General features: G+C 37.2%; 1 protein-coding gene across 1 annotated transcript in view; it reads left to right on the top strand.

The window, feature by feature from the left end:
* sspo (SCO-spondin) overlaps positions 1–26,000 on the top strand; it is a 149,044-nt gene that overhangs the window by 90,052 nt on the left and 32,992 nt on the right. Inside the window, 21 exon segments of the mRNA XM_051682192.1 lie at positions 2,811–2,980; positions 3,064–3,110; positions 3,197–3,397; positions 6,033–6,203; positions 6,662–6,859; positions 7,036–7,135; positions 7,222–7,442; positions 9,162–9,311; positions 10,096–10,262; positions 16,227–16,372; positions 16,469–16,689; positions 16,919–16,954; positions 18,528–18,692; positions 18,859–19,068; positions 21,157–21,324; positions 21,517–21,651; positions 21,826–22,069; positions 22,179–22,331; positions 22,455–22,501; positions 24,202–24,372; positions 24,625–24,795. Coding sequence (XP_051538152.1) covers positions 2,811–2,980; positions 3,064–3,110; positions 3,197–3,397; positions 6,033–6,203; positions 6,662–6,859; positions 7,036–7,135; positions 7,222–7,442; positions 9,162–9,311; positions 10,096–10,262; positions 16,227–16,372; positions 16,469–16,689; positions 16,919–16,954; positions 18,528–18,692; positions 18,859–19,068; positions 21,157–21,324; positions 21,517–21,651; positions 21,826–22,069; positions 22,179–22,331; positions 22,455–22,501; positions 24,202–24,372; positions 24,625–24,795 — 3,292 coding nt within the window.

Here is a 26,000-nt window from a genome sequence, read left to right as displayed (position 1 = left end):
CTATAAAAAATACATTTATTTTTACAGAGAAAAAAACAGTATAATTTAACATTCATTCAATAAGTGTTAAATTCAATTAAAATACATTTATTCACACCAAATTTACAATTTCCCTGTTACTTAACAGATTATATGTGTTACTGAAAAAACATGCATTCTCCTTTAAATTAAGGTAAACGTCATGTTTTTCACATGTGAAAATTTATTTTTAACCTGAGATGTCTGTAAAAATACGAAAATACGATTTCTTCCAGTGTAAAAAAATATATATTTTTACAGAGAAAATACAGTATAATTTAACATTAATTTAAAAAAAAAAATTTAAATAAAGGTGTTACATTTATTCACACCAATTTCACATTTTTTCAGCAAATATTGCTCATTAATATAAACAGATTTTAAAGTTATGTTTTGAACTTTTCTTAATTTGATGCTACATTTACGATAAGATAAGAGTTGCTGTACTCATAATAATTAAGAACTCAACAAATTAATCTGGAGTTTAGTAAACTCCAAAGTGAAATTAATCGGTTTACTTCATTAAGATGAAAGCAATGCAATTTCACTTAGTGAAATACACTTAAAAATTTAAAATGTAGGTTTACTTAATCCATTTGTGTTGGGACAATATATTTTTTCTGTTTTGCATTACTAAAACTGGGTGGGGGATTTCTATAACTGTAAAACTTTTCCATAATTTAACAGAAAAATAATTAAAAAAAATAATACAGTAAAACATTTTTAATCTGTTAACAGGTAGTTACCTTAACATATACAGTAAAAAAAAAACGGTAATATATTTAATAAGACAATAGATGTAATTTTACAGTAGAATATTGTAAAAAAAAAAAAAATGTTTTTAGATGTAAAAGTATTATTTGACCATATAATTAACGGTAAAAATGTATATTATGTCTAACAAGAGAATACACATCCTTTTACGGTAAACTATTGTTAAAATTACGATGAATACAATAAATGGGCATTCCCAGAAGTCCCTGCAAGACCCATTAAATATTATTATATTTTATGGAAATATATATCGAGCTTAAGCTTAAATGCTCCTGAAATGTAAAGTTGCCAGATCTTAAAATAATAACTCTAAATTAGTTTAAAATGCATAGTGGAGTAAAACTGGACTCTTAGGATTAAACAGTTCAAATGTGTTTGTTGGCGAGTCACAGTAATTACATTAATAACATGTTTTTTGTTTTATTAAATAAATGGTGTAACGATGTTATTTCTATTCACGGTCAAAACATGTTTTTATTGATTCTTAAAATCCCAATATCAACCTTTTACTTGAAAGGAATATACAAGTGATGCTCAGTCGATAGCATTTGTGGCATAATATTGATTACCACAAAAATTCATTTTGACTCATCCCTCCTTTTCTTTAACCCTTTAAGCTCAGACGGGCCCACAAGAAAAAAAAAAAAGAATCATCAAAATATTAAGAACTACAGTCTTGACCAACACAAAATAGGTATAGTTTTAAAGCTTAGAAGATCTAATTTACAGTGCATGTAGGAATTAGGACTAAAACTGTTCCGTTTTGATAATTTATTTTAAAAAATTGCATTGTACATGCTATTGTAACAAGTAAAAACATCAAACTGATCAAACAGCCATGTGTCATATGTTGTTGGAAAGCTCTCAATTAGTAAAATACAACCAGCCTATTTGTTTTACTCACAGACAAAAATATAGTGAGTAATAGCTAAGTATATGTCTTTAACAATTATGATGGTGTTACTTTTATGCCGCGTTTTCGCTTATATCATCATGAAATATAAACAGAACATAAAATAACACATATCATTATTTAGAGGAGGTGATTATCTTTCAAATGAGTCCACACACAAGATAATCAGATGCATAGATCATTAGATAATCCACATGAAGCACAATGTTACATATGACCACCAGGAGATGGCGCCAAATACATGACACAGACTCAATGATGACTCAAATGACACAGAATGAAACTCATTCTGTGAAATCTCATTACTAAAATCATGTCTGCATGCTGTGCAAACCTTTAGTCATTGTTGTGTTTGCATGTGTAATTAGTTCTTATGTACAATTATTATGTTTTATGTGTTTGAAGAGGCTTTTGGACAATATGATAAATTATTTTTGTAATGCTATAACTTTTGATTGCTTTGTCGTATCTACACAAAATTTTTCTTAGATACAGTTGACACAATTGTGAACAAAGTAAAAGTTTTTCAGAGCCACTTATTAACAACTAGATATATAATGTCAAATAAATAAAATAAGAATAAAAGTACATTTTTGGCAAAAAAATGTTGTGTGATCTTTACAATGATACCAATCACTTCACACTCCATGTTTTTTTTTGTTTTTTTTTTCGAGTTATAAGCACCTTCAGAGCTTAAAGGTTTAATTAATGGCCGAATTTTTATTTTATCTTTTTATGAACAGTCAAAACGTAATTTACTTAATTTAATAGTTGAAACATATTTTTCGAATTATATTTTAAACGCGTAATTTCAGTTTACAGTGTTAACATGCTTATAAACATGTTATTTCAGTTTATGGTTGAAACCTATTTCATTTTGCAGACTAACATTTTAAATCACTTCACAGTCTAAAACTGTTATTTCAGTTAATTGTAAACGTTTGGCACCCTGTGCTGCCATGCATTTACTGTACCGTTCCTTTACTAACGGTATATCTTTTTTACAGTCTACACTCGTGATCTGACAGTAAAAGATAGATAGATAGATAGATAGATATTGATGATGTTGTTGATGAAGGTTGTGTTGTTTTGTGTGTTGTTTTAGCATTGTGAGTGGCGCTGTGAGCCGGGCTGTTACTGCACTGATGGTAAAGTTCTGAGTTCAAAAGGGTCAGAATGTGTGGAGAGAGAGACCTGTCCATGTCTGGACCTCAACACGGGACTGCGGATCAAACACGGAGAGATCGTACCCGCCCCAGATGGCTGCAATAACTGGTGAGAAGCAGAGAGATTACATGGAATTCAATAGATGTTTGTCATTAGATTATTTGATTCATGTTTCTCTTATTATATTTCAGCACGTGTGAGGCAGGAAAACTGAGCTGCAATGAAAAGCCGTGTCCAGGTTTGTCCACAGCCCATAATAATCTCTTTCACATCTTAAGCATCTGTAAGCGGTTCAATCCTGACATCTGTGTTTCTGTGTGTCAGTGGATGGCGGCTGGTGTGAGTGGTCTCATTGGACTCCATGTTCTAAGACCTGTGGTGCGGAGTCAGTGTCTCGGTACCGCAGCTGTGCCTGTCCTGAACCCAGATCAGGAGGAGCGGCCTGCCAAGACCAGCAGGAGACACACGGCGGTCTGGGAGTACAGATCCAGAGACAACCATGTTCATCTGTCACCTTCTGTCCTGGTAAAACCTTCTTCAGTTCAGATGAGAAAGTAGCTCAGCAAGTAAAGACGCTGACTACCACCCCTGGAGTTCGCAAGTTCGAATCCCATAGCGTGCTGAGTGACTCCAGCTAGTTCTCCTAAGCAACCAAATTGGCCCGGTTGCTAGGGAGGGTAGAGTCATATGGGGTAACCTCCTCGTGGTTGCTATAATGTGGTTTGCTCTCGGTGGGAAACGTGGTGAGTTGTGCGTGGATGCCGCAGAGAATATGTGAAGCCTCCACATGCACTAGGTCTCCGCGGTAACGCACTCAACAAGCCACGTGGTAAGATGCGCGGGTTGGCGGTCTCAGACGCGGAGGCAACTGAGATTCGTCCTCCGCCACTACGACACCACGAGGACTTAGAGTGCATTGGGAATTGGGCATTCCAAATTGGGGAGAAAAAGGGAGAGAAAAAATAGACTGGCTTTTTGTTCGGACTGTCAGTAGATTAAAATGATGAATTAGGGTAAATCTCATAACTTTTTTTTAAGTTAATTAATCTCATATTTTGTAACTTGTTACAAATGTAGAGCATTCAGAATTTTTATATAAAGCTTTCGTTCAGAGAAAGAAAACAAAATAATATGTAAAAAGATTTATTATCTGGTAGCCAGATGTTTGACTATCAGCAAAAAGTCTGGTCTAATTTGCAGCTAAATTTGGCCAAGAACCGCCCGAATACAGAACGCAGGTGTCTCAAGACAGGTTTTTAACAGTTCTTTTTAACTTAACTTGATATTGTGTCTAAAAAACACAGCGCTCTGCACGAGATGCTGAAAAATTGCAAGACATGGCGCAACGGTCAAATACGTCCGACTAGCGCATGCTTACATAGTCACAGTGGCGGATTTAGGCGTGGGCGACATGGGCAGTTGCCCAGGGCAGCATCTTGCGGGGATGGTGGTGGCATCTTGCCGGGGGGTGGCACGAGGCACCCACACACCCCGTCAACAACTTTGGGGGCGTGTTGAAGCGGGTTTCGCCCTACAAGCTAGAACCGCTACTGTACATAGAGAAACGTGTTTGACGATAAATAGCTAGGTGATGTATTTTTAACCATTGAAGTTCTTTTTTTAAATTAAGATGCTGTCTAAAAATCGTGGCCCTTGCGCAACAAGTCGAAAAAGTATCGAGATGCACCATTCAAAGACATCCGACTAGCATGTTGGTCTACATGTTTACATAGAGAAATAGCACAGACGGACAGAAATACGTGTTTGAGGGTAAAAAGTTAGGTGCAGCACAACAAATAGAGCAGAATGCAGAGGTCTCAAGACCTGTTTTTAACAGTTTAAGTTCTTTTTAACTTGACACGATGTCCAAAAAACACGGTACTCTGCGTGAAATGCTAAAAATCTGCGAGACACGGTGCAACGGTCAAAGACATCCATCTAGTGCATGTTTTACATTCAAAACCCATTGACAAACTGCATGAACAAATGTGAAAACGCGTTCAGCAATAAAACAGTTAGACGCAGTGCAACGAATAGAACAGAACATAGGTGTCTCAAGAGACATTTTTAAAAGTGGAAGTTAACTTGACGCGCTTTTGCGCAAGATGCTGAAAAAACATCTAGACGTGGCGCATGTTTACATAGAGAAACATAATTCACGTTTGAGGTGTAGTGGAATGAACGAGGCACAGACAGAGGAATGCAGTGTAATACTCGGGGATCTACCCCAGAGGGGAATTTAATGAGGACCTGAAGAGTGCAAAGAATGGGGCAGGTAGGGAATTAGGGCTGAAGGAGAGCTGGGATGGAGTTCCAGGATTGCGTGGCTCTGTGGGGAGGCTGGCTATCCTGGCTATCCTGGCATTCCGGTCCGTGACCTCCACGTCTGGCTTGAGGGCTGGGGTAAGGAAAGTGGGGTATTTGTTGTGCTCTTTGTGGTAGGGAGCGGCGTCCAGGGAAGTCTTGAGTCTGTGTAGAAAGAACAGAGAACGTTAACCTCCATGCTTGAGACGTGCTCACCCCAGAATGGTGTGAGCATGGCTTAAATCTCTGTGTTATATCTCTGGTGTTTCTGGTTAGGCCGCTCCCTGACTGTGGGTGTGGTGTGAGCCATTGCTGCCAGGGGTGACGCTGAATATGTGGTTGACTCGCCAAGTCCTCATGGTGGCGTAGTGACTCGCCTCAATCCGAGTGGTGGAGGACAAATCTCAGTTGCCTCCGCGTCTGAGACCGTCAATCCACGCATGTTGTCACGTGGCTTGTTGAGCGTGTTACCGCGGAGACGTAGCGCGTGTGGAGGCTTCACATCATTCTCCGCATCATCCACGCACAACTCACCATGCGCCCCACCGAGAGCAAACCACATTATAGCGACCACGGGGAGGTTACCCCATGTGAATCTACCCACCCTTTTTACATTTTTAACTTTACACGGTGTCTAAAAACATGGGACAAACTGCAACGGTCAAAGACGTCCCTCTAGTGCATGTTTATGTAGGCAAACAATTGAAGAACAGCACTTTGTTTTAAGGTGACATTTTGGGCAGATCTGTCTGAACTTTTAAATAGATTATACCACAGAAATTGATTGTCCAATCAGATAACAGGACTGGTACTAACTCGAGCGTGTGTGTGTGTGTGTGTGTGTGTGTGTGTGTAGTTCACGGCTCATGGAGCTCCTGGAGTTCGTGGTCTGAGTGTGACATCTGTGCGGGTGTGTCAGTCAGACACAGACAGTGTAACAGTCCTCCTGCGCGGTTTGGCGGTCTGCCCTGCCACGGAGAGAGTCGACAGAGCCGCGGCTGCCATGACAACATCACTGACTGTACAGGTCAACAGAAACTCCACCGCACACACACCTCTTTATATTTACATCTGAAATCATTACACATCTTTACAGGAATAGTTCACATAGAAAAATAAAAAAAAAGTATCATAATTTACTCGCATCCATGTGGTTCCTGAATGCTGTTGGATTTTGTGTGTGTGTGTGTGTGTGTGTGTGTGTGTGTGGAACACAAATGTAGAAGTATTGAAGAATGTCCACGCTGCTCTTTTCCATTCTACGATAGCTGTCAAGATCCAAATATGACCAAAAACAACACATACTACATAATATGACAATTGACATAAGTTGCCTAATGTTGATTACCACAAAAATTAATTTTGACCCATCCCTCCTTTTCTGTTTTAAAAGTATAGCCACAAGTCTTAAAAAAATTAGTTTTTCATAATTGTACCTCTATAATTTTTAAGATATGAAGCTTTACATGATCTCTGTGTCTGTAGACTGTGGTGGCGGTCAAGAGGAGTGGCCTTGCGGTAAGCCCTGTCCTCGCTCCTGCTCTGACCTCCATGGAGACACCGAGTGTGTGGACACGCCAGCGTGTAGCCCGACCTGCGGTTGTCCTGGAGACATGCTGCTGCAGGACGGAGTGTGTGTGGAGAGGGAAATGTGTCGCTGTAAATTCCACAACAGCAGCACAGGTGAGACGTACAGTAGACACTCAACACAGTGAAAGCAGACAGAATGTGTAACTACAGTATTAGAAATGCCTCGAAAATACTAAGTTAGAAGGTAATAAGTGTCCAAATACACTCTGGGGCCACTGCACGTCTCATACATACTTAAACAACGTGCAAAACTCTTTTTTATGATACAGCTGGACTAGAAACTGGCAATGTTTCCTGGGCGTGGCCCAGTGCATCACACTGGCAACATGCAAATCCAGGAGAGGCCATTGTCACAGACTGTCATAACTGGTAAAATCTGTTTTCTTAAAGTAAAAAAAAAAATATTGTGAGTTCATCTGTTTCATCTTGAAGTACTTTATCTCGTTTCTGTCCAGCACCTGTGAAGCTGGTGTCCTGCAGTGTGACTCTGTTCCTGGTTGCTATGTTGATGGTGGGTGGGGCCAATGGGCTCCCTGGTCAGAGTGCTCCACCCCATGTGGAGGTGGGGTTAAAATGCGGACACGTCAGTGTGATAACCCCGCCCCTCAGGGTGGCGGCAGAACGTGCACGGGCTCCGGCGAACAGCACAAAGTGTGTAACACTCACAACTGCACAGGTGAGTCAGGTTGACAAATGCTTACATCCTTTAAAGGGATAGTTCACCCAAAAATGTTAATTGTCTCATCATTTACCCATCCCTAATGTGTATGACTTTCTTTCTTCTGCTGAACACAAACAAAGATTTTTAGAAGAATATTTCAGTTCTCTAGGTTCACACAATGCAAGTGAATGTTGGTCTGGACATTGAAGCTCCAAAAAGCACATGAAGACAGCATAAAAGTAATCCATAAGACTCCAGTGGTTTAATCCATGTCTTCAGAAGTGATATGATAGGTGTAAACATTATACGCCTTAACATGATTTTATAGTGATGAACTCACTTATTAACTTTATCTTTGAAAAGTTATATTCCATAAAACAACCCTGTAATTACAGTATTGGCTAACTTGACAGAGAAAAAGTTAGTAAGTGATTTTATCATATAAATCATGTTAACATAATGTTAACATAATGTGTAATGTTTACGTCTTGTGGCTACACTTTTAAAAACAATGTGTATTGCATGTACGGACTGGCCCTATTGACTTCCATTGTAAATGCATCACTGTAATCGATTTTTGTTTCAGTTTTTTTGTTTTTCAATATTTTTAATTTATTTTTATTGTGGTAATCAACATTACGCCTCAAAAGCTGTTGATTAAGCTTAACTTGTATTTAAACTCTGTGGATCCGCTGGTGGGTCCAAAAGAGGGCGCTATATCGCGAAAAAAGTTTACGCTTAAAACGTTAAAGTATCCGTATACATAAGTCAGGCATATGAGGTGTCATTTGAAAGATTAGAATCTGAATTTTTCAGAGATAATCCTGCATTTCTGCATTCACTTCACTTCTGCATTTATGTTACTTAAAATTACAAAATAAGGCCTCAAAACATTTGCGTTTAAAATTAGCGCCCCCTAGAGGTAAATGGGTAGAAACATTTATATGAAAATAAAAGTCCTTGACATAGCACCTTAATGGACAAGTCATATATCAAATGAAAGATCTCATTCTCAGGAATGTGACTGTATAGTTATTTTGTTGCCCTAATACCACTGTTCAGAATATTTTTGAATATGATTTCTGTAAGTCATCAAATACAAATGTCTTTTTTATGCTCTGATAACTGCTGCTGTAAGCCCCAAGTAGCCTTAGCAAGTTCTCTAACAAATGAGCCATTGTTTACTTGTCTGTGAGCTTGCTTGGCTGAATAATCCAATGTTATATTTTAGACGTCAGAACAAAATATACCATCCAGAAGGAAAAGCATGCAAAACAAATCATTAGAAAAATATGTTTTTGACTATTGATGATAAAATGTTATAATGACACCTTGATTGAGCTTCTAGTCCACTCAGAGGCCGAGATATTCAATGAAACAATGAGATTGGTGCTTGAACTGAAAATTAGACTGAATGTCGATAGACGAGCACATCTGTGAGGGCTAAAATGCGTTAGAGCGCCACCTACATTTCAGATCTGTATATTGTGATGGAATTTGATAGAGAAAAAAAAAAATTCTAGTGCTTCCTGTGTGTGAATGGTGAGCTTTTAAATCTGAGTGTGAAAAATTGCAGCTCAAAAATGCACCAGAGTTTGGGTTAAATTCTAGTTAATCTCTAGTTTAGTTAATCTCAAAATGCATGTCATTTCATATTCTTAGTTACCTTTGAAACATGTACTGTTTGCAAAAGCTATATATTATCTCTCTGAGCTTTAATGATGGTTCTTTTAGATTCTGGTCCGTGGTTCGACTGGTCAGCATGGTCTGTGTGCTCCGTCAGCTGCGGTGGAGGGTCTCAAAGCCGCAGTCGCACCTGTCGAATGCCACCCTGCTCGGGCATGAAACGACAGAGCAAGACCTGTAACACACAGGTGTGCCTGGGTATGTCTACCATTCATTCAGATCTGATCCCTTTGATATGGTTGATATACTGTAAATAGTCTATATTTAATACGTACAATACATAATTTAATGTTATCTTTAAATCTGAAAGGTAAATGTAGAAGCCTGTTATATTATAAAACTATAGTATTTATTTATAAATGGACTCTATATACTGTATACCTCTGGATTTAATCTGTCTTAAAAATGTGCAGATTTAAAGATGAAATGGCATTAAAAACACACTGAACTTCCATAATGTGAGATATTTACGAGTGAAACTCAAAACAATTTTTTTTTTTTTTTGCTGTGATATTATAGGTTAATTTTATTTTACCTGCCTGTTCATTTTGAGAAAATACTTGAGTGTTCCAGCAATAATTTCATACCTCGAATGTAGTCTGCGATATATAAGGAGCATTTCTCAGTGAATAGCAGTACTTTGACATTAAGAAGTGTTCTCGCACTGAAAAGCTGTTTTAGGATTAACTATGAAGGTCTCCATGGGCATTATTCAAGGTTCATCCACCGAAACGCTTGAGAAGACACCGTCCTCATTTAAAAGTGAAATATGCTTGCATTTTCTGTGATCTTTTTTCTAAATCCCACTGTAAATTCAAATCAGACATTTTTAGAGACTTCATGTGGGAATCCTTGAGGCTGATTCTGCACTGTTTGCTTATGTATTTATGTACAAATTTGAATGTTTTAGCAAGAAAAGAGAAATACAATTTCAAGTACAAAAACTTAAATAGCTCTCTCTCTCTCTGTGTCTGTCTGTCAGATGTGGGCTGTCCTCCCGGGCGTCTCTACAGAGAGTGTGACGGGGGTGACGGGTGTCCATTCAACTGTGCGCAGGTCAGAGGTCATGAGGGCTGCTATTCAGAGGGATGTGAAGAGGGCTGTCACTGTCCCCACAACACCTACCAGCACAACGGCACCTGCGTTCATGTGAGATCAATGTCAAATCTGCATTATCTACCTAATCTGTCATCATTTACTCACTCTCATGTTGTTCCAAATCTGTATGCCTATCTTTCGTCCATATATTCATGAGCAGAATGTTCAAGCTGCTTTTTTTTCTTCTTAAAAAAGGAACAGCAAGTACCATAAAAAGTATCATAAAAGTAATCCACACGACTCATGTCTGTATTCCAAGTCTTCTGAAGCCATACGATAGCTTTGTGTGAGAAACGGACCCAATTTTAAGTCATCACAGCTTTTTTTGTATGCACATATTCAAACTTGCTATATCAAGATGCGTACTGCCAAATAGTAATCTTGATAGCGAGCGCGATGCACCAACTTTGAATATGTGAAATAGTGCAAATGAGATTTGACTGCCACGCCAGTGTAATGGTGGCCAGCTGATAGATAGCTGTGCAATGTGTATAAACCTCACTCTCCTGACCTGAAGAGGTGCACTAGCGACTGACGCTAGGGGTTGTAGCCTTTAGCATCCTTTTTAGCGTACCCGCCTCCCATGCCGGAGATGCCAGTTCGAGTCCCATACGGAGCGGGTAGAACAGGAGCGTCACTATAGTGCCGTGATCCGGATGGGAGTGAGGTTTAGGAGGGTGAGTGTAATGGTAGCCAGCTGATAGATAGCTGTGCAATGTGTATAAACCTCACTCTCCTGACCTCAAGTGGTGCACTAGCGACTGATGCTAGAGGCTGTAGCCTTTAGCCTCCTCGTTAGCGCACCTGCCTCCCATGCCGGAGACTCTGGTTAGAGTCCCGTACGGAGCGGATAGAACAAGAGCGTCACAATGGTGCCATGACCTGGATGGGAGTGAGGTTTAGGAGGGTGAGTGTAACTGTGGCCAGCAGTTGCTGATGAGTTGTGAGCTGACAGATAGCTGTGCAGTGTGTATAAACCTCACTCTCCTGACCTTAAGAGGTGCACTAGCGCCTCCTTGTTAGCGCACCCGCCTCCCATGCTGGAGACGCCGGTTCGAATCCTGTACAGAGCAGGTAGAACAGGAGAGGGGAAGATTTTTAGTGAATAATGTCTTAAATTTGTGTCTGTTTCTCACACAAAGCTATCGCATGACTTTAGAAGACTTGGAATATTGCACAGAAGTTGTATAGACTACGTTTCACAGTGACACTTAACAATAAGGTTCCATTTGTCAGCATTAATAAATGCATTAGGTATCTTAAATTACTAATGAACAATACCTTTTTACAGCATTTATTAATCTTTGTTAATGTTAGTTAATTAAAATACAATTGTTCATTGTTTGTTCATGTTAGTTCATAGTGCATTAACTAATGTTAACATATACAACTTTTGATTTAAAAAATGTATCAGTATGTGTTGAAATTAACTTAAACCAAGATTAATAATGCTGTAAAAGTATAAAATTTTACATTTACATTTGTGCATTTTGCAGATGCTTTTATTCGAAGCAACTTACAGTGCATTCAAAGTATACATCTGTATTAGTGGTCGGCTGATTAATCGGCTGATATTCTGACATTTTTAATTATCGGCATCAGCCGATTTGTTTCTTGAGGGTGCTGAAAATTGCCTTCTTTCATGTGAAGCGACTGAGACCTGTAAATGACCAGTCACGGTTCATTTTGTTATTACGTGCCATCGTGTTACTACAATAATAGACTGGTGTGCAACACAGTCTCATTAAAACAGTCCGCATATCAGAGCCGCGGCAGACGCGTTTGAGCTCATAATGTTAAAGTGCTCACCTGTTTCATTCTCCCTCTCTCTCCTCAACAGTTCCCTGTAACTTTTAACTGTCTTGTCTAATGATAAAAAGCCAAATATCAATAAAACTAATATCATATACCGTCTGCAAATATGTGCATATCTCATTTAAACAGATGTAATAAACAAACCTCACAAAACTTGAGCAGATCCAGCGTCCTGTGGAGTGCTCATCAATCTTCCTCTGAAGCAGGAATTCTAACAGTCTCTCCTCAACAGTTCCCTGTAACTTTTAACTGTCTTTTCTAATGATAAAAAGGCAAATATCAATAAAACTAATATCATATACCATCTGCAAATATGCACATATCTAGTTTAAACAGATGTAATAAACCAACCTCACAAAACTTCAGCAGATCTAGCGTCCCGTAGAGCCCTCATCAATCTTCCTCTGAAGCAGGAATTCTAACAGTCTCTCCTCAACAGTTCCTTGTAACTTTTAACTTTCTTTTCTAATGATAAAAGGCAAATATCAATAAAACTTCTATTATATACCATGTGCAAATATACAGATATCTCGTTTAAAAAGATGTAATTCACGATCCAGCGTTTTCTTCCCGTTGAGTGCTCATGTAATATCTTCCTCTGAAGCATGTATTCTATCAGCCGGAATCAAAACTTCAGGATCAGGATCAAAAGTTCCTCTCATTCACAAATCATGACGGTCAGTCCGTGTCAGTCCAAATGGGCGATCCAGGCTGTTTAAACTGTCAGGAGATTGAGCCGCATGAGTGCAACGTGAGTGCAACGTCAAAGTAAAGCACCTCACGTGTGCTATTAGTAAATGTCTTATTCACTATGCACTGTATGTACAATTAGTTTGATTTGGTAATTTTTGAGTAAATGCAATTAATGCGCACATGCCATCCATGGTTGCTGGACTACTGTGTGTACTGTTATTTCCTTCTTTCTAATATATTAACAATTTCTTCATGTGCAAATCAATCACTAAAATTTGATGACTAAACAGAAATCTGAAGAAACCACTATCTACAATTTCAAATACAATATTATTTTCGTAGATTATTTTTTACAAAGTTAAAGTGTTGTGCGAAATTGAGTAAATATAGTGCTAAATAAGAGTTTATTCATTATTTAGCAATTGAATGTTTATGTTATTTTCTATATTAAATTGAGTGATATATCGGCATTGTATCAGCCTATCGGCCATTAAAACACCTCATTGCGTGCTGTTTCACAGAGAATGAAAAAACATACCGGCTTAGAACGACGTGAAGTTGAGGAAATTATTACATTTCCTTTTTTTGGGTGAACTTTTCATTTAATATTATTGTTCTTGACCCAAATTGCCTTCCATTGGTTAAACTGTTATTTAAATAAATTTGCGCTGTCAATCGCTTTAAATTTTGGCAACACTTTCTATCAAGCCCATATTTATAATGCATTGTAAAGGCATTATAAATGCATTATACTGTCTCATAATACACCTTATAATATGTTATAACTTCTCATAAATAATTATAACTACAGTTATAATACATTATAAGACTTCCCCTATTCATAGTTATGCAGAATGTAATAAAGTTAATGGTATAAGTGCTGTATAGTGTAAACAGTCTTTAGTCTTTATGATGTGATCATATTATAAGTGTTCTTTGACTGCTTTAAGTAAAGTTACAAAAGCAATATCTTCTTATAAACAGTCATGACATAAACTTGTAACATACATTACAAGTCAAACTTATATAATGGAAGTTATTTATAAAATAAGATGCACAAACATTAAAGTTTATTGAATAGAGTCCAGTATAGAATCTGTTTGATTTTTGTTTTTATTCTTGGGTGTGTTTACATGTGTGATCAACACATTAGAGAGAGAGAGAGAGAGTTTCTGATCTATTTTAACATTGTAGATGTACAAGTGTTTAAGTAATATCTCAAAATTTACATTGAATGTGTGTTATTTATGTATTTGTGCATGTGCATTGTTTATAACTTCCAGCATGACTTGTGATGTCTTATAACCACTTAAAAATATCTTATGGATGTTTATAAGAAGACATTGCTTTTTCACTTTACTTAAATATATAAATATATATATATATATATATATATATATATATATATATATATATATATATATAATACATTATAACTTCAGATAAAATTGGATGTTGCTTGTGTTATAATGCATTATGCTCTAAGGTATAACATGAATAGGTAAGTATTATAATGTATTATACTATGCATATATATACAGTTATTTGAGAAGTTATAACATATTATAAGGTGTATTATGAGACATTACTAATGCATTATAAATATGGCCTTCATAGAAAGTGTTACCAAAATGTTTAATCGAATGCATTACATGATGTACTGAATTAATTGCAATTAGCCGCATATGTCAATATTTACCGAGAAAGCCCCTAAAAAAGGATAATTTAGCGCAAAATTAATTATCATAAATATAATGCAGTATATAATATTATAAATCAGATAATTCAAATGCAATACATCATATAGATACAGTATAATGTGGCAGCAAACAAGTAAAGCAAATGTGGCTTAAGAAGTTAAACTGTTGTTTGTTTTATTTCCATATCATTGAATATAACCCTATTATTGACCTATTTCCATCGTTGCTATTTTCAGTTGTTGGTCTATGTGCCTATGGAGCGTCTCACTTTGAGTTGCGTCACGTCTCTAGCTATAACTGCTGTGTTTTTAGTATACTGTGTCAAATTAAACTAGTGTTAAACTATGAAAGACGATGTCTTGAGATCCCTTTAGAGGACAGTTTTGTCGTTCCCTCACAATAAATGTACCATGGTTTTACTACAGTACACATATTTGTGGTAACCTCCTCGTGATCGCTATAAAACACATATGTTTTTTTTTCTATAGTAACATTGTAATGACCATATTCGTTTTAGGCTAACTGTTTTATTATTATTTATTTATTTATTTATTTTATTTTATTTTATCCTCTTTTCTCCCAATTTGGAATGCCCAATTCCCACTACTTAGTAGGTCCTTGTGGTGGCGCGGTTACTCGCCTCAATCCGGGTGGCGGAGGACAAGTCTCAGTTGCCTCCACTTCTGAGACCATCAATCCGCGCATCTTATCACGTGACTCGTTGTGCATGATACCGCGGAGACTCACAGCATGTGGAGGCTCATGCTACTCTCCACAATCCACACACAACTTACCACACGCCCCATTGAGAGTGAGAACCACTAATCGCGACCACGAGGAGGTTACCCCATGTGACTCTACCCTCCCTAGCAACCGGGCCAATTTGGTTGCTTAGGAGACCTGGCTGGAGTCACTCAGCACGCCCTGGATTCAAACTCATGACTCCAGGGGTGATAGTCAGCGTCAATACTCGCTGAGATGCCTAGGCTAACCATTTTTTAATTATTATTTATTTATTTATTTTAAAAAAAAACTAAAAAAAAAACTATAGTAATATTGTAGTAACAATGATTGTTTTAGGCTAAAGTTTATTATTATTATTATTATTATTATTTTATTTTTTTATTTTTTCTATAGTAGTATTGTAGTATTTTAGGCTAAAAGTTTTTTATTATTATTATTATTATTTATTTATTTTTTTTACATTTTTTTTCTGTAGTAATATTGTAGTAACAACGATTGTTTTTTTTATTATTATTATTTTATTTGTTATTTATTTATTTTATTTTTGATGGAAACCATGGTTTTACAATAGTAATATTGTAGTTACTATGAAAAGTAAGTTAAGTAACCATGGTCTTAATACAGTATACTGTATCCATATAGTAACCATGGTTTTTACTATAGATTAATCATGGTTATTCTTCTGTTACTGTAGTTTTACTACAAACACCATGTTATTTGCAATAAAATCAAAATAACCACACAATTATGATTTTTATTGCCATAGTTTTTGTTTTCCTGTATTAGTACTATTTTTACAATGAATATCAAAGTTAATATATGGTTATTTAAGTAAAAACATGGTAAATGTATTATGAGGGAACGCAAAACTATTGCGAGTGCAAACAAAACTATTTCAGAAAAAAAAATGTCCTGCCCTGTCCTCTAAGGGGCTCCGAAGAATTTATATACGGATGAACTGTTAATTTGTTTTTATGTATTATATTTTTCATATAATTAATCACACTTAATTAGCGTATAAATATTCTGATTCACTTTTGCATGTTTGTGTGTGTATCTATAGCAATGTCCATGTCTGGTGGACGGTGAGTTCCTGGCCTCTTTGCAAAGCGTGTCAGCGACCCCTAATCTGACCCCTGACCTCCAGAATATCACACTCGGAGCGGAGCTGATGTCTGGAGAGGAACTCATGCATGAATGCAGCTCGTGGTAAGATCTATTAACATTAAGACTTTCTCTGAATTCTGTTCTAGTTTATACAGTAACTCATAACTTTTTATAACTATCTTTCAATTTGTTTCGAAGCTCCTGTGAGCACGGCTTGTGGAACTGTTCTCTGGCTCCATGTCCCCGTGATGGGGGTCTGTCTCCTTGGGGCCCCTGGGGCTCCTGCTCATTCAGCTGTGGAGGTCTCGGCCAGAAGAGCCGCAGCAGAAGCTGTAATCAGCCCAGTCCTGCTCACGGGGGCCGAGACTGTCAGGGGCCCCTGCTGGACACCGCCTTCTGCCAGACCCCGGACTGCCCAGGTCAGCGCAAAATAACACTGAAATAACTTGGTTTAGACGTTTGACAAGGTTGATGACATATAAAACATTTTAATGAATGAAAACGAGCCCATTGTTCAATGGGTTGTACTATTCGGCTGTACTATACTGAATTATACATGATTATTCTGCTTATATTGATGGTGTATATAGTGTTCATTTGTATAATTGGTAAATCTGAAGTTCACTGTTATCTTTTCTGCTCTCACAGTGGTAAATATACCGACCGAGGAACCAGCTGTGCCAGGTAATAACTCAACTACTATTAAATATGCCACAATTTTGAATGTATTTTGCATGTTAATTTTATGTTTAAAGTATTAAGAAGCTTACAGAACCTAACAATGAATGTCACAAAACCTGTCAAGAACATATTGGGGTCATATTTTTCCCCCAAATCAAAAGATTGATGTGAGAAATTATATTTTGCTTAAAAAAAGCCTGTATTTTGGACTATTAAATTTTTGTTTATTTCCTTGACAATTAAGCAATTTGTTTCTGAATTGCATTACTGTAATGTGAAATATCTCGCTCTTATTACTGTAATGAGAAATATACAGTATTAATATATGTGTTGTTATATGGTGACATTTGTTGCACTGCCTTTAATTTATGTAGATTTAAATAAAATGGTAACACTTTACAATAAGGTGTCTTTGTTTACGTTAGTAAAGGCATTAGGGATCATGATCTAACAATTAAAGTAACATTCCGGGTTCAATACAATTTAAGCTCAATCAATAGCATGTTTATTAGCACAAAAATTAATTTCGACTCATCCCTCCTTTTCTTTAAAAAAAGCACAAATCTGGGTTCCAGTGAGGCACTTGCAATGGAAGTCAATGGGGCTAATCTGTAAACATTAAAATACTCACTATTTCAAAATTATAGACACAAGATGTGAACAACATGTGTGTTAAAATGATTTTAGTGTGATAAAATCACTTACTAACCGCATCTGTGTAAAGTTATAGCCAATTTAGCAAATTCGTTGCCATGACGACGTAACGCCGTAAACCCTAAAACGGCCTGAAAATTTTAACAGCTCAAATAATGCACAAGTTTTAACAGAAGAATTCATGTAAGTACTTTTATAAGCTTCACATTTCTGCCTTTTAAATCCTCCAAAAATTGGCCCCATTGACTTCCATTGTAAGTGTCTCACTATAACCTCCATTTTCTTCTTTTTTTTTTTTTTTTTTCCAATTTGGAATGCCCAATTCCCAATGCGTTCTAAGCCCTTGTGGTGGCATAGTGACTTGCCTCTATCTGGGTGGTGGAGGACGAATCTCAGTTGCCTCCGCGTCTGAGACCGTCAATCCGCGCATCTTATCACGTGGCTTGTTGAGTGCGTTGCCGCGGAGACGTAGCGCATGTGGAGACTTCACGCTATTCTCCGTGGCATCCATGCACAACTCACCACGTGCTCCACCGAGAACGAACCACATTATAGCGATCACGAGGAGGTTACCCCATGTGACACCGGGCCAATTTGGTTGCTTAGGACACCTGGCTGGAGTCACTCAGCACGCCCTGGATTCAAACTCGTGACTCAAGGGGTGGTAGTCAGCGTCTTTACTCACTGAGCTTCCCAGGCCCCCGGAATATTCCTTTAACAATATATTTTTACAGCATTCAGGTTAACTGATTTCGTTTACTAATGTTAACAAATACAGCCTTTTTGGAAAGTATTTCCAATAAAATAAATCTTTGTATTATGGTATTTTTACCAGCATAAAACTAAAATGTTATGACCAGCACATGTTTTCGGGACATTCATGGAGTAATGTTTCTCTCTCCATCTGTCTGTGTGTCATTAGATGATGATGTGGGGTTCTCTCAGTGGACGGTGTGGTCTCTCTGCTCTAGAACCTGCAGTGATTCGGGTTCTCCAGCTCTGAAGTTCCGTACGAGAGAGTGTGTCCGTGAGCGCTGCTCTGGAGAGAGCCGACAGGAGAGAGTGTGTAATCTGCCACAGTGTCCCGGTACTGATCACCTCACCGATTCGAGCTTGAATATTTTCACCACATCTTAAATAACTGTGTCTCTTCATTGTATTATTATGAGACATTTTTCTCCAGCTTGCTCATATCATCATTTTCATTTATGCAATGCTGCCTATTATATGTTTGTTGTGTTTTTGTCTATCAGATGGCGGCTTGTGTCAGGACCCTGAATGTGCCGATAGGAACTGCTCCTGGATGAGGTGGGGCGAGTGGAGTCCTTGCTCTCGCTCCTGTGGGGTCGGTCAACAGCAGCGCGTCCGGACCTTTCTTGCTCCGGGTGTCAATGGGACCTGGTGTCAGGACATCCTGGGGGGCAACGTGGAAAATCGCTTCTGTAATATTCAAGCATGCCGGGGTAAGAACGGAAGAGCTACAAAAAGGACACAAAACTGCACCACAAATAGTCCATATGATAACTTAGTGTGAGGAACAGACTTAAAGGGATAGTTCACTTAAAAATTTAAATTCTCTCATCATTTACTCACCCACATGCCATCCCAGATGTGTATGACTTTCTTTCTTCTCCAGAACACAAAGAAAGATATTTGGCAGACGTTTTTATCCAAAGCGACTTACAAAAGAGGAATAATAATTTTAGTAGAATATTTTAGCTCCGTTTGTCCATACAATGCAAGTGAATGGTGACCAGAACTTTGAAGCTCAAAAAAGCACATAAAGGCATCATAACAGTAATCCATGAGACTTCAGTGGTTTAATCCATGTCTTCTGAAGCGATCCGGTTTTGGGTGACCAAAATGTAACTCCTTTTTCACTATAAATCTTGACATCTGCAGTCTCCTTGGCGATTAGTATTTTAGACTCGGTGACACTTCCTAGCACCATCTAACGCTCTGCGCATGCGTCAATTGAGCTTAAAATCATGATCATACGTGGACACTGCAATGACAAGATGTACAGTGAAAATGGAGTTACATTTTGGTCTTTTCCCACACAAAGCCGAGTAGATTTCTTCAGAAGACATGGATTAAACCACTGGAGTCGTATGGATCACTTTTATGCTGACTTTATGTGCTTTTTGGAGCTTCAAAGTTCTGGCCACAATTCACTTGCATTGTATGGACCTACAGAGATGAAATATTCTCCTAAAAATCTTTGTTTGTCACACATCTGGAATGAGTAAATGATGAGGGAATTTTCATTTTTGGGTGAACTATCGCTTTAAATTTAAGTCGCTATCCATTTCTACACACATTGACAGATTGAGTTGTGGTGCTCATATGGGTGGTGCAAGTTCGAATCCGGCTCACAACCTTTCCTATTTTCCACTCTTTTCCTGTCTTGTCTCTACATAAAAGTTGCAAAACGCCCCAAAATAAGAGATAAGAGATACCATATATTACATACAGTATAACACATTAGAGGTCGACCGATAGTGGATTTTGCTAATACGATGAGTAAGGTGGTGGAAAAGACTTATAACCAATTAATCAGCTGATAGTTTTTAAAAACAATTCTTAGTCATTCCATACTGTGATGGGTACAGATATAGAGGCTACAAGAGTCCAAAATAAATAAAATCCCAGATGCAGTTTATTAATCAACCAAAATCCCAATAATAAACCAGAAAAAAAATGAAGATTTGGTCCATAACGTGGGACTTTTTAACTATAAACAAGCCCAAAACACAACGGGGACTCTTATTTTGCAATGACAAAGACTTCGCACCATTACAACACTCTATATTTAAATATTAACCAAATTAAGACTTTTATAGCATATATTTTCTCCAGATGAAGTTTATTGAGAAATAAGGTTTATTATTTATCACAAGATGTGAAGTTGGAGACACAAACAACACAGTCACATTTTTATTTGCATGTCCTCGCTTCAATTTATAACACTTGATTATCTAATCAAAATAGCAAGATCCAAACGTAATAAACTGTAACGCTGTTACACTGTACAGTAGAAATAACTGTTCTAACTTAAAAATCTTCTAGCACTGCTCACAGAGGAATAAATACAATAAAAATGATCTGCAACTATCGGCATAGATTTTTGCTGATAACCAATTGTTCCAAAAACAACTATCGGCACTGATTAATCGGTAAAACTGATTAATCGGTTAATCTACCTCTATAACACTTCTAATAACTTCTTAACTCAATGGTTGTTGTTATAACTGCAGTGTGTTGTTAGTTTAAAAATGATCTGCAACTATCGGCATAGATTTTTGCTGATAACCAATTGTTCCAAAAACAACTATCGGCACCGATTAATCGGTAAAACCGAGATCTGCAACTATCGGCATAGATTTTTGCTGATAACCAATTGTTCCAAAAACAACTATCGGCACCGATTAATCGGTAAAACCGATTAATCGGTTAATCTACCTCTATAACACTTCTAATAACTTCTTAACTCAATGGTTGTTGTTATAACTGCAGTGTGTTATTAGTGTTAAGTGTTAAGTATTGTTCAGTGGATGGAGGCTGGTCTCGCTGGAGCCCGTGGTCTCACTGTGATAAATCCTGTGGGGGTGGACGCTCCATCAGAACCCGGTCCTGTTCTAGTCCTCCACCCAAGAATGGAGGCCGCAAGTGTACCGGAGAAAAGAATCAGGTCAAACCGTGCAACACCAAACCATGCGGTATGACATCACTACTATTCTTTAGTATAACATGCACTAATTAGTGCACAATATGATCAGTGACATTTATTAGGAAAGTAAATAGGATCCAGTTTGATTTCATATTGACATTATTTATCTTATTAACTGATTCTGTTTGTTTAAAATATTGTTTAATATAATTAATAATATAAATAATATATTTAATCACAGGTGATCATGGGTGCCCACCAGGGCTGGAGTTTGTGTCTTGTGCCAATGAGTGCCCACAGCACTGCTCTGACCTACAGCAGGGCATTCAGTGCCAACGCAACACAGAATGCCAACCGGGCTGCCGCTGCCCACATGGTAAGAAAGAGTCAAGTCCGTTAAATGACATCTCTCTATGTCTCTGTATATTATTATATAATATACAATAGCAATTTTGGGGCAAATTTTCTAAACGATTGCATCACTTCAGCACATACAACCGAGAGAATACCATGTTTTAGCTGTGTGTTACCCCTGTGTGTGTGTTTGTAGGTCAGTTACAGCAGGAAGGTGTGTGTGTTCAGTTGTGGCAGTGTGACTGTCTGGATGCTCTGGGTCAGAGTTGGGCCGCTGGCAGCATGCACCAGGTCGACTGCAACAACTGCAGCTGCACAGATGGTGCGCTCACCTGCACCAATCACACCTGTGCAACTGACAGCACCTGCAGCTGGAGCACCTGGTCCACCTGGGCTGCCTGCAGCAGCACCTGTGGGCCAGGACGAAGAACACGATTCAGGTGTGATTCACAGTCAGCTTCCAGATCGTCAGTTCTATGAATGAGGAATTTAACATTTTGTGTGAAAATATTTGTGCATATTATATTTATGTATGTTATTATTTTTCAGATCACTGGTTCCAGAAAGTTCTGGTGCTAACTGCCAATTTGAGGAAGTCCAGCACAAACCCTGTGACCCAGGAACATGTCCCCCGCTGTGTGTCCACGACAAACAGGAGCTCTCCATCGGAGACACGTGGTTAGAAGGGGAGTGTAAGCAATGGTGAGAGAGATTTATTATGCACTTTTTACATCCTCGACAACATAAAAAAACAAAAACAACAACTTAAAAGGTCTTTTACAATTGTGCAATTATGTAAAACCTTTTGTGTGTGTGTGTTTTCAGTACCTGCATCCCTGAAGGAGATTACTGCCAAGATATAGACTGTCGAGGTGTGTAACGTCTGCCTGTAGATTTTTACAAACTATCCAAAAAATTATTTAATAAATACTGTAATATTTCCAATATATAGTCTGATATTTATGTAGTATGAAACCAGTAGTAAAAATCTTTATTTAGTATTTTTTCAATTTAATATTTTCATCACAAATTATTTGGGCTGTCGTTTTAACCCTTTAATGTCGGATGTGTAGCATTTGAAAGCTCAGAAGCTCTACTTTCCAATGCATGCAGGCATTATGACCAAAACTGAACAAGTGCTTTGAATTTAGCATTTTTTTTAAAAAATCCACTGTACATATTATTGCAATCAGTAAAAACATCAAACTGTTCAAATAGTCATGTGTCATATGTTGTTGGAAAGCTCTCAAAGAGTAGAATACAACCCGCATATTCGTTTTACACACAGACAAAAATATACTGAGTAATAGCTAATTATGTTGGTGTTGCTTGTATGCTGGGTTTTCGCTTATAACTTCACGACATATAAACGGAACATAAAATATCACATACCATGATTTAGAGGAGGTGATTATCTTTCAAATAAATGAGTCCACACACAAGGTAATCAGATGTATAGATCATTAGATAATCCACATGAAGCACAATGTTACATATGACCACCAGGAGATGGCGCCAAATACATGACACAGACTCAATGATGACTCAAATGACACAGAATGAAACTCATTCTGTGAAATCTCATCACTAAAATCATGTCTGCATGCTATGCAAACCTTTAGTCATTGTTGTGTTTGCATGTGTAATTAGTTCTTATGTACAATTATTATGTTTTATTTGTTTGGAGAGACTTTTGGACACTATGATAGATATTATATTTGTAATGCTATAACTTTTGATTGCTTTGTCGTATCAACACAATATTTTTCTCAGATACAGTTGACATGATTGGGAACAAAACAAAAGCAATTTTTCAGAACCACCTTATTTACACCCAGAGATCTATAATATCAAATAAGAAAAATAAGAAAATAAAAATATTTTTAGCTCAATTTATTTTGTGATTTATTTATTTTTAGCGATTTCTTAGGCCAACAGTCTCAGAATGCATCAATCTATATCATTCCATTTTTTTTTCTTTTTCAGTTAGTGTTTGCAATGATACCAAACACTTCACCCTCCTTGTTTTTTTGTTGAGTTATAAGCCTTTAATTTTGGGTATGCCACTGAAACATGAAATCTTTAAGAACACCTTCAGAACTTTAAGGGTTAAGGCAATCGCAACTGCGATTAATTATATACAAAATAATGTGTTAAAAAATTATTTGTGACGTAACAAATGTGAGGTGGTCCAAAAACGTCTGTCTGACACTTGTGTACATTAACGCGTCCTTAGAAAAGCCCTTATAATAAAACTATCTATGACAGATTTAAATATAACTATTTATAAATATTCAATCATTATATATTGACTTAATGTTATTCGGGGTACTTTCTCTGCAAATATTTATATTTGCGATTAATTGCAATTAATTTGATTTGATGTAATTCGATTAAATATTTTAATGATTGACAGCCCTACAAATTATATTATCAGCATAACATGAATAGTCTTTTGTTTTTTAATAAATCTGTACATTTAAAAAAAGTACTTTAATTATATTTTTCCCAAATGTATTTAATTTAATTGTTATATAATTAATAATTGTTGTTCATTTTATTTTTGTATTAGTGGACGGTGGATGGACGCCGTGGTCTGTGTGGTCTGATTGTTCCGTGTCGTGCGGGAAGGGCAAACAGATTCGAACCCGAGCCTGTATCAACCCTCCACCGCGAAACAACGGCACAGACTGCACAGGACCTGAGAGAGACACCCAGGACTGTCACACTGCACTTTGTCTTGGTACTGGAAAACAGTAATAAACATTTTCCTGTTTGCTTTTTACTTTAGGAATTACACTGGCTGCCAGCATATATATATATTTTATTAAATTAAAGAACAATTAACACAATTTTATTTATTTTATCTGTCTTTTTAAATGATTCACTAGTTGTAAAACTTTGTTTTTAATAAGTCATACTGTTCCGAATGCACGTCATTCGTGCTGCTGTAGTTACACAGATACTGATGTTATTGTCACTCTGATTCTTGCAGATGATCTGTGTCCCTGGTCACGGTGGTCGTCATGTTCTCGTAGCTGTGGTGCTGGCGTGAGCTCCAGACGTCGACAGTGTGTATGTGAGGAAGAGGGAGATCACACGTGTCCTCCAGAGAACGAGAGAGACGCGGAGGAGACACAGTTGTGCTATAAGAGACCCTGTCCGGGTAAACTAACAAATACATAAAGCAAACGTTTGAAGAAAGATGGGAGAATTTCTGAGAATCTCTCATGCTCTTTTCTGTACAAGTTCATGCAGTACATAGTTACCACATCTGTCAAGCTACAAAAAGCACAAAAAAACAAAACAACATTTGTACGATAAAAGTAGGGATGTACCAGTGTACGGGCTAAACCATCAGCATGTAAGCAAAAAAATGCGATTTGAAAAACAAAATTTGTTTATTTATAATAAATTAGTTACACACTTTTTAAAAACTCTGTGAATTCAAATGCACAATCCAGAAATAATACCCAGATAACAATTTTTGGTTCCCAGAACGTTCTGGGAACGTTAGTTTTTGGTTCCCAGAACGGACATTCTGACGTTCTCTCTTGATTCGCCAGGAAAGTTTTCTTTATGTAAATAGAACTTTCACTGCAGGTTTGGAGAACGTTCCCCTAACGTCTTTCTAATGATATTAAAAAATACATTAAAAAATGTGAATGAAAATTAAAACCTAAAAATAACTATTAGGCAATGTTCTGTGTAGGTTCTTATTAGGTTGTCCCACAAAAACCTCCTTGCAACATTCTGAGAACGTTAGTTTATGGTTAAAAAAAAAAAGAAATCTAAAAATAACCATTTGGGAACGTTCTGTGTAGGTTCTTATTAGGTTGTCATACAAAAACCTCCCTGCAATATTCTGGGAACGTTAGTTTATGGTTATAAATATAAAACCTAAAAATAACCATTAGGGAACATTCTGTGTAGATTCTTATTAGGTTGTCACACAAAAACCTCCCTGCAATATTCTGGGAACGTTAGTTTATGGTTATAAATATAAAACCTAAAAATAACCATTAGGGAACGTTCTGTGTAGATTCTTATTAGGTTGTCACACAAAAACCTCCTTGCAATGTTCTGGGAACATTAGTTTATGGTTGTAAAAATAAAACCTAAAAATAACCATCAGGAAACGTTCTGTGTAGGTTCTTATTAGGCTGTCACACAAAAACCTCCCTGCAACGTTCTGGGAATGTTTACATTTATAAAAATAAAACCTAAAAATAACCATTAGGGAATGTTCTGTGTAGGTTCTTCTTAGGTGTCCCACAAAAACCTCCCTGCGACATTCTGGGAACGTTAGTTTATGGTTAAAAAAATAACCATTAGGGAACGTTCTGTGTAGGTTCTTCTTAGGTGTCCCAC

This window comes from Myxocyprinus asiaticus, chromosome 41, assembly GCF_019703515.2.
Source record: "Myxocyprinus asiaticus isolate MX2 ecotype Aquarium Trade chromosome 41, UBuf_Myxa_2, whole genome shotgun sequence".
NCBI classification, from domain to species: domain Eukaryota; kingdom Metazoa; phylum Chordata; class Actinopteri; order Cypriniformes; family Catostomidae; genus Myxocyprinus; species Myxocyprinus asiaticus.
This window is presented reverse-complemented; position numbering and strand designations above follow the sequence as displayed.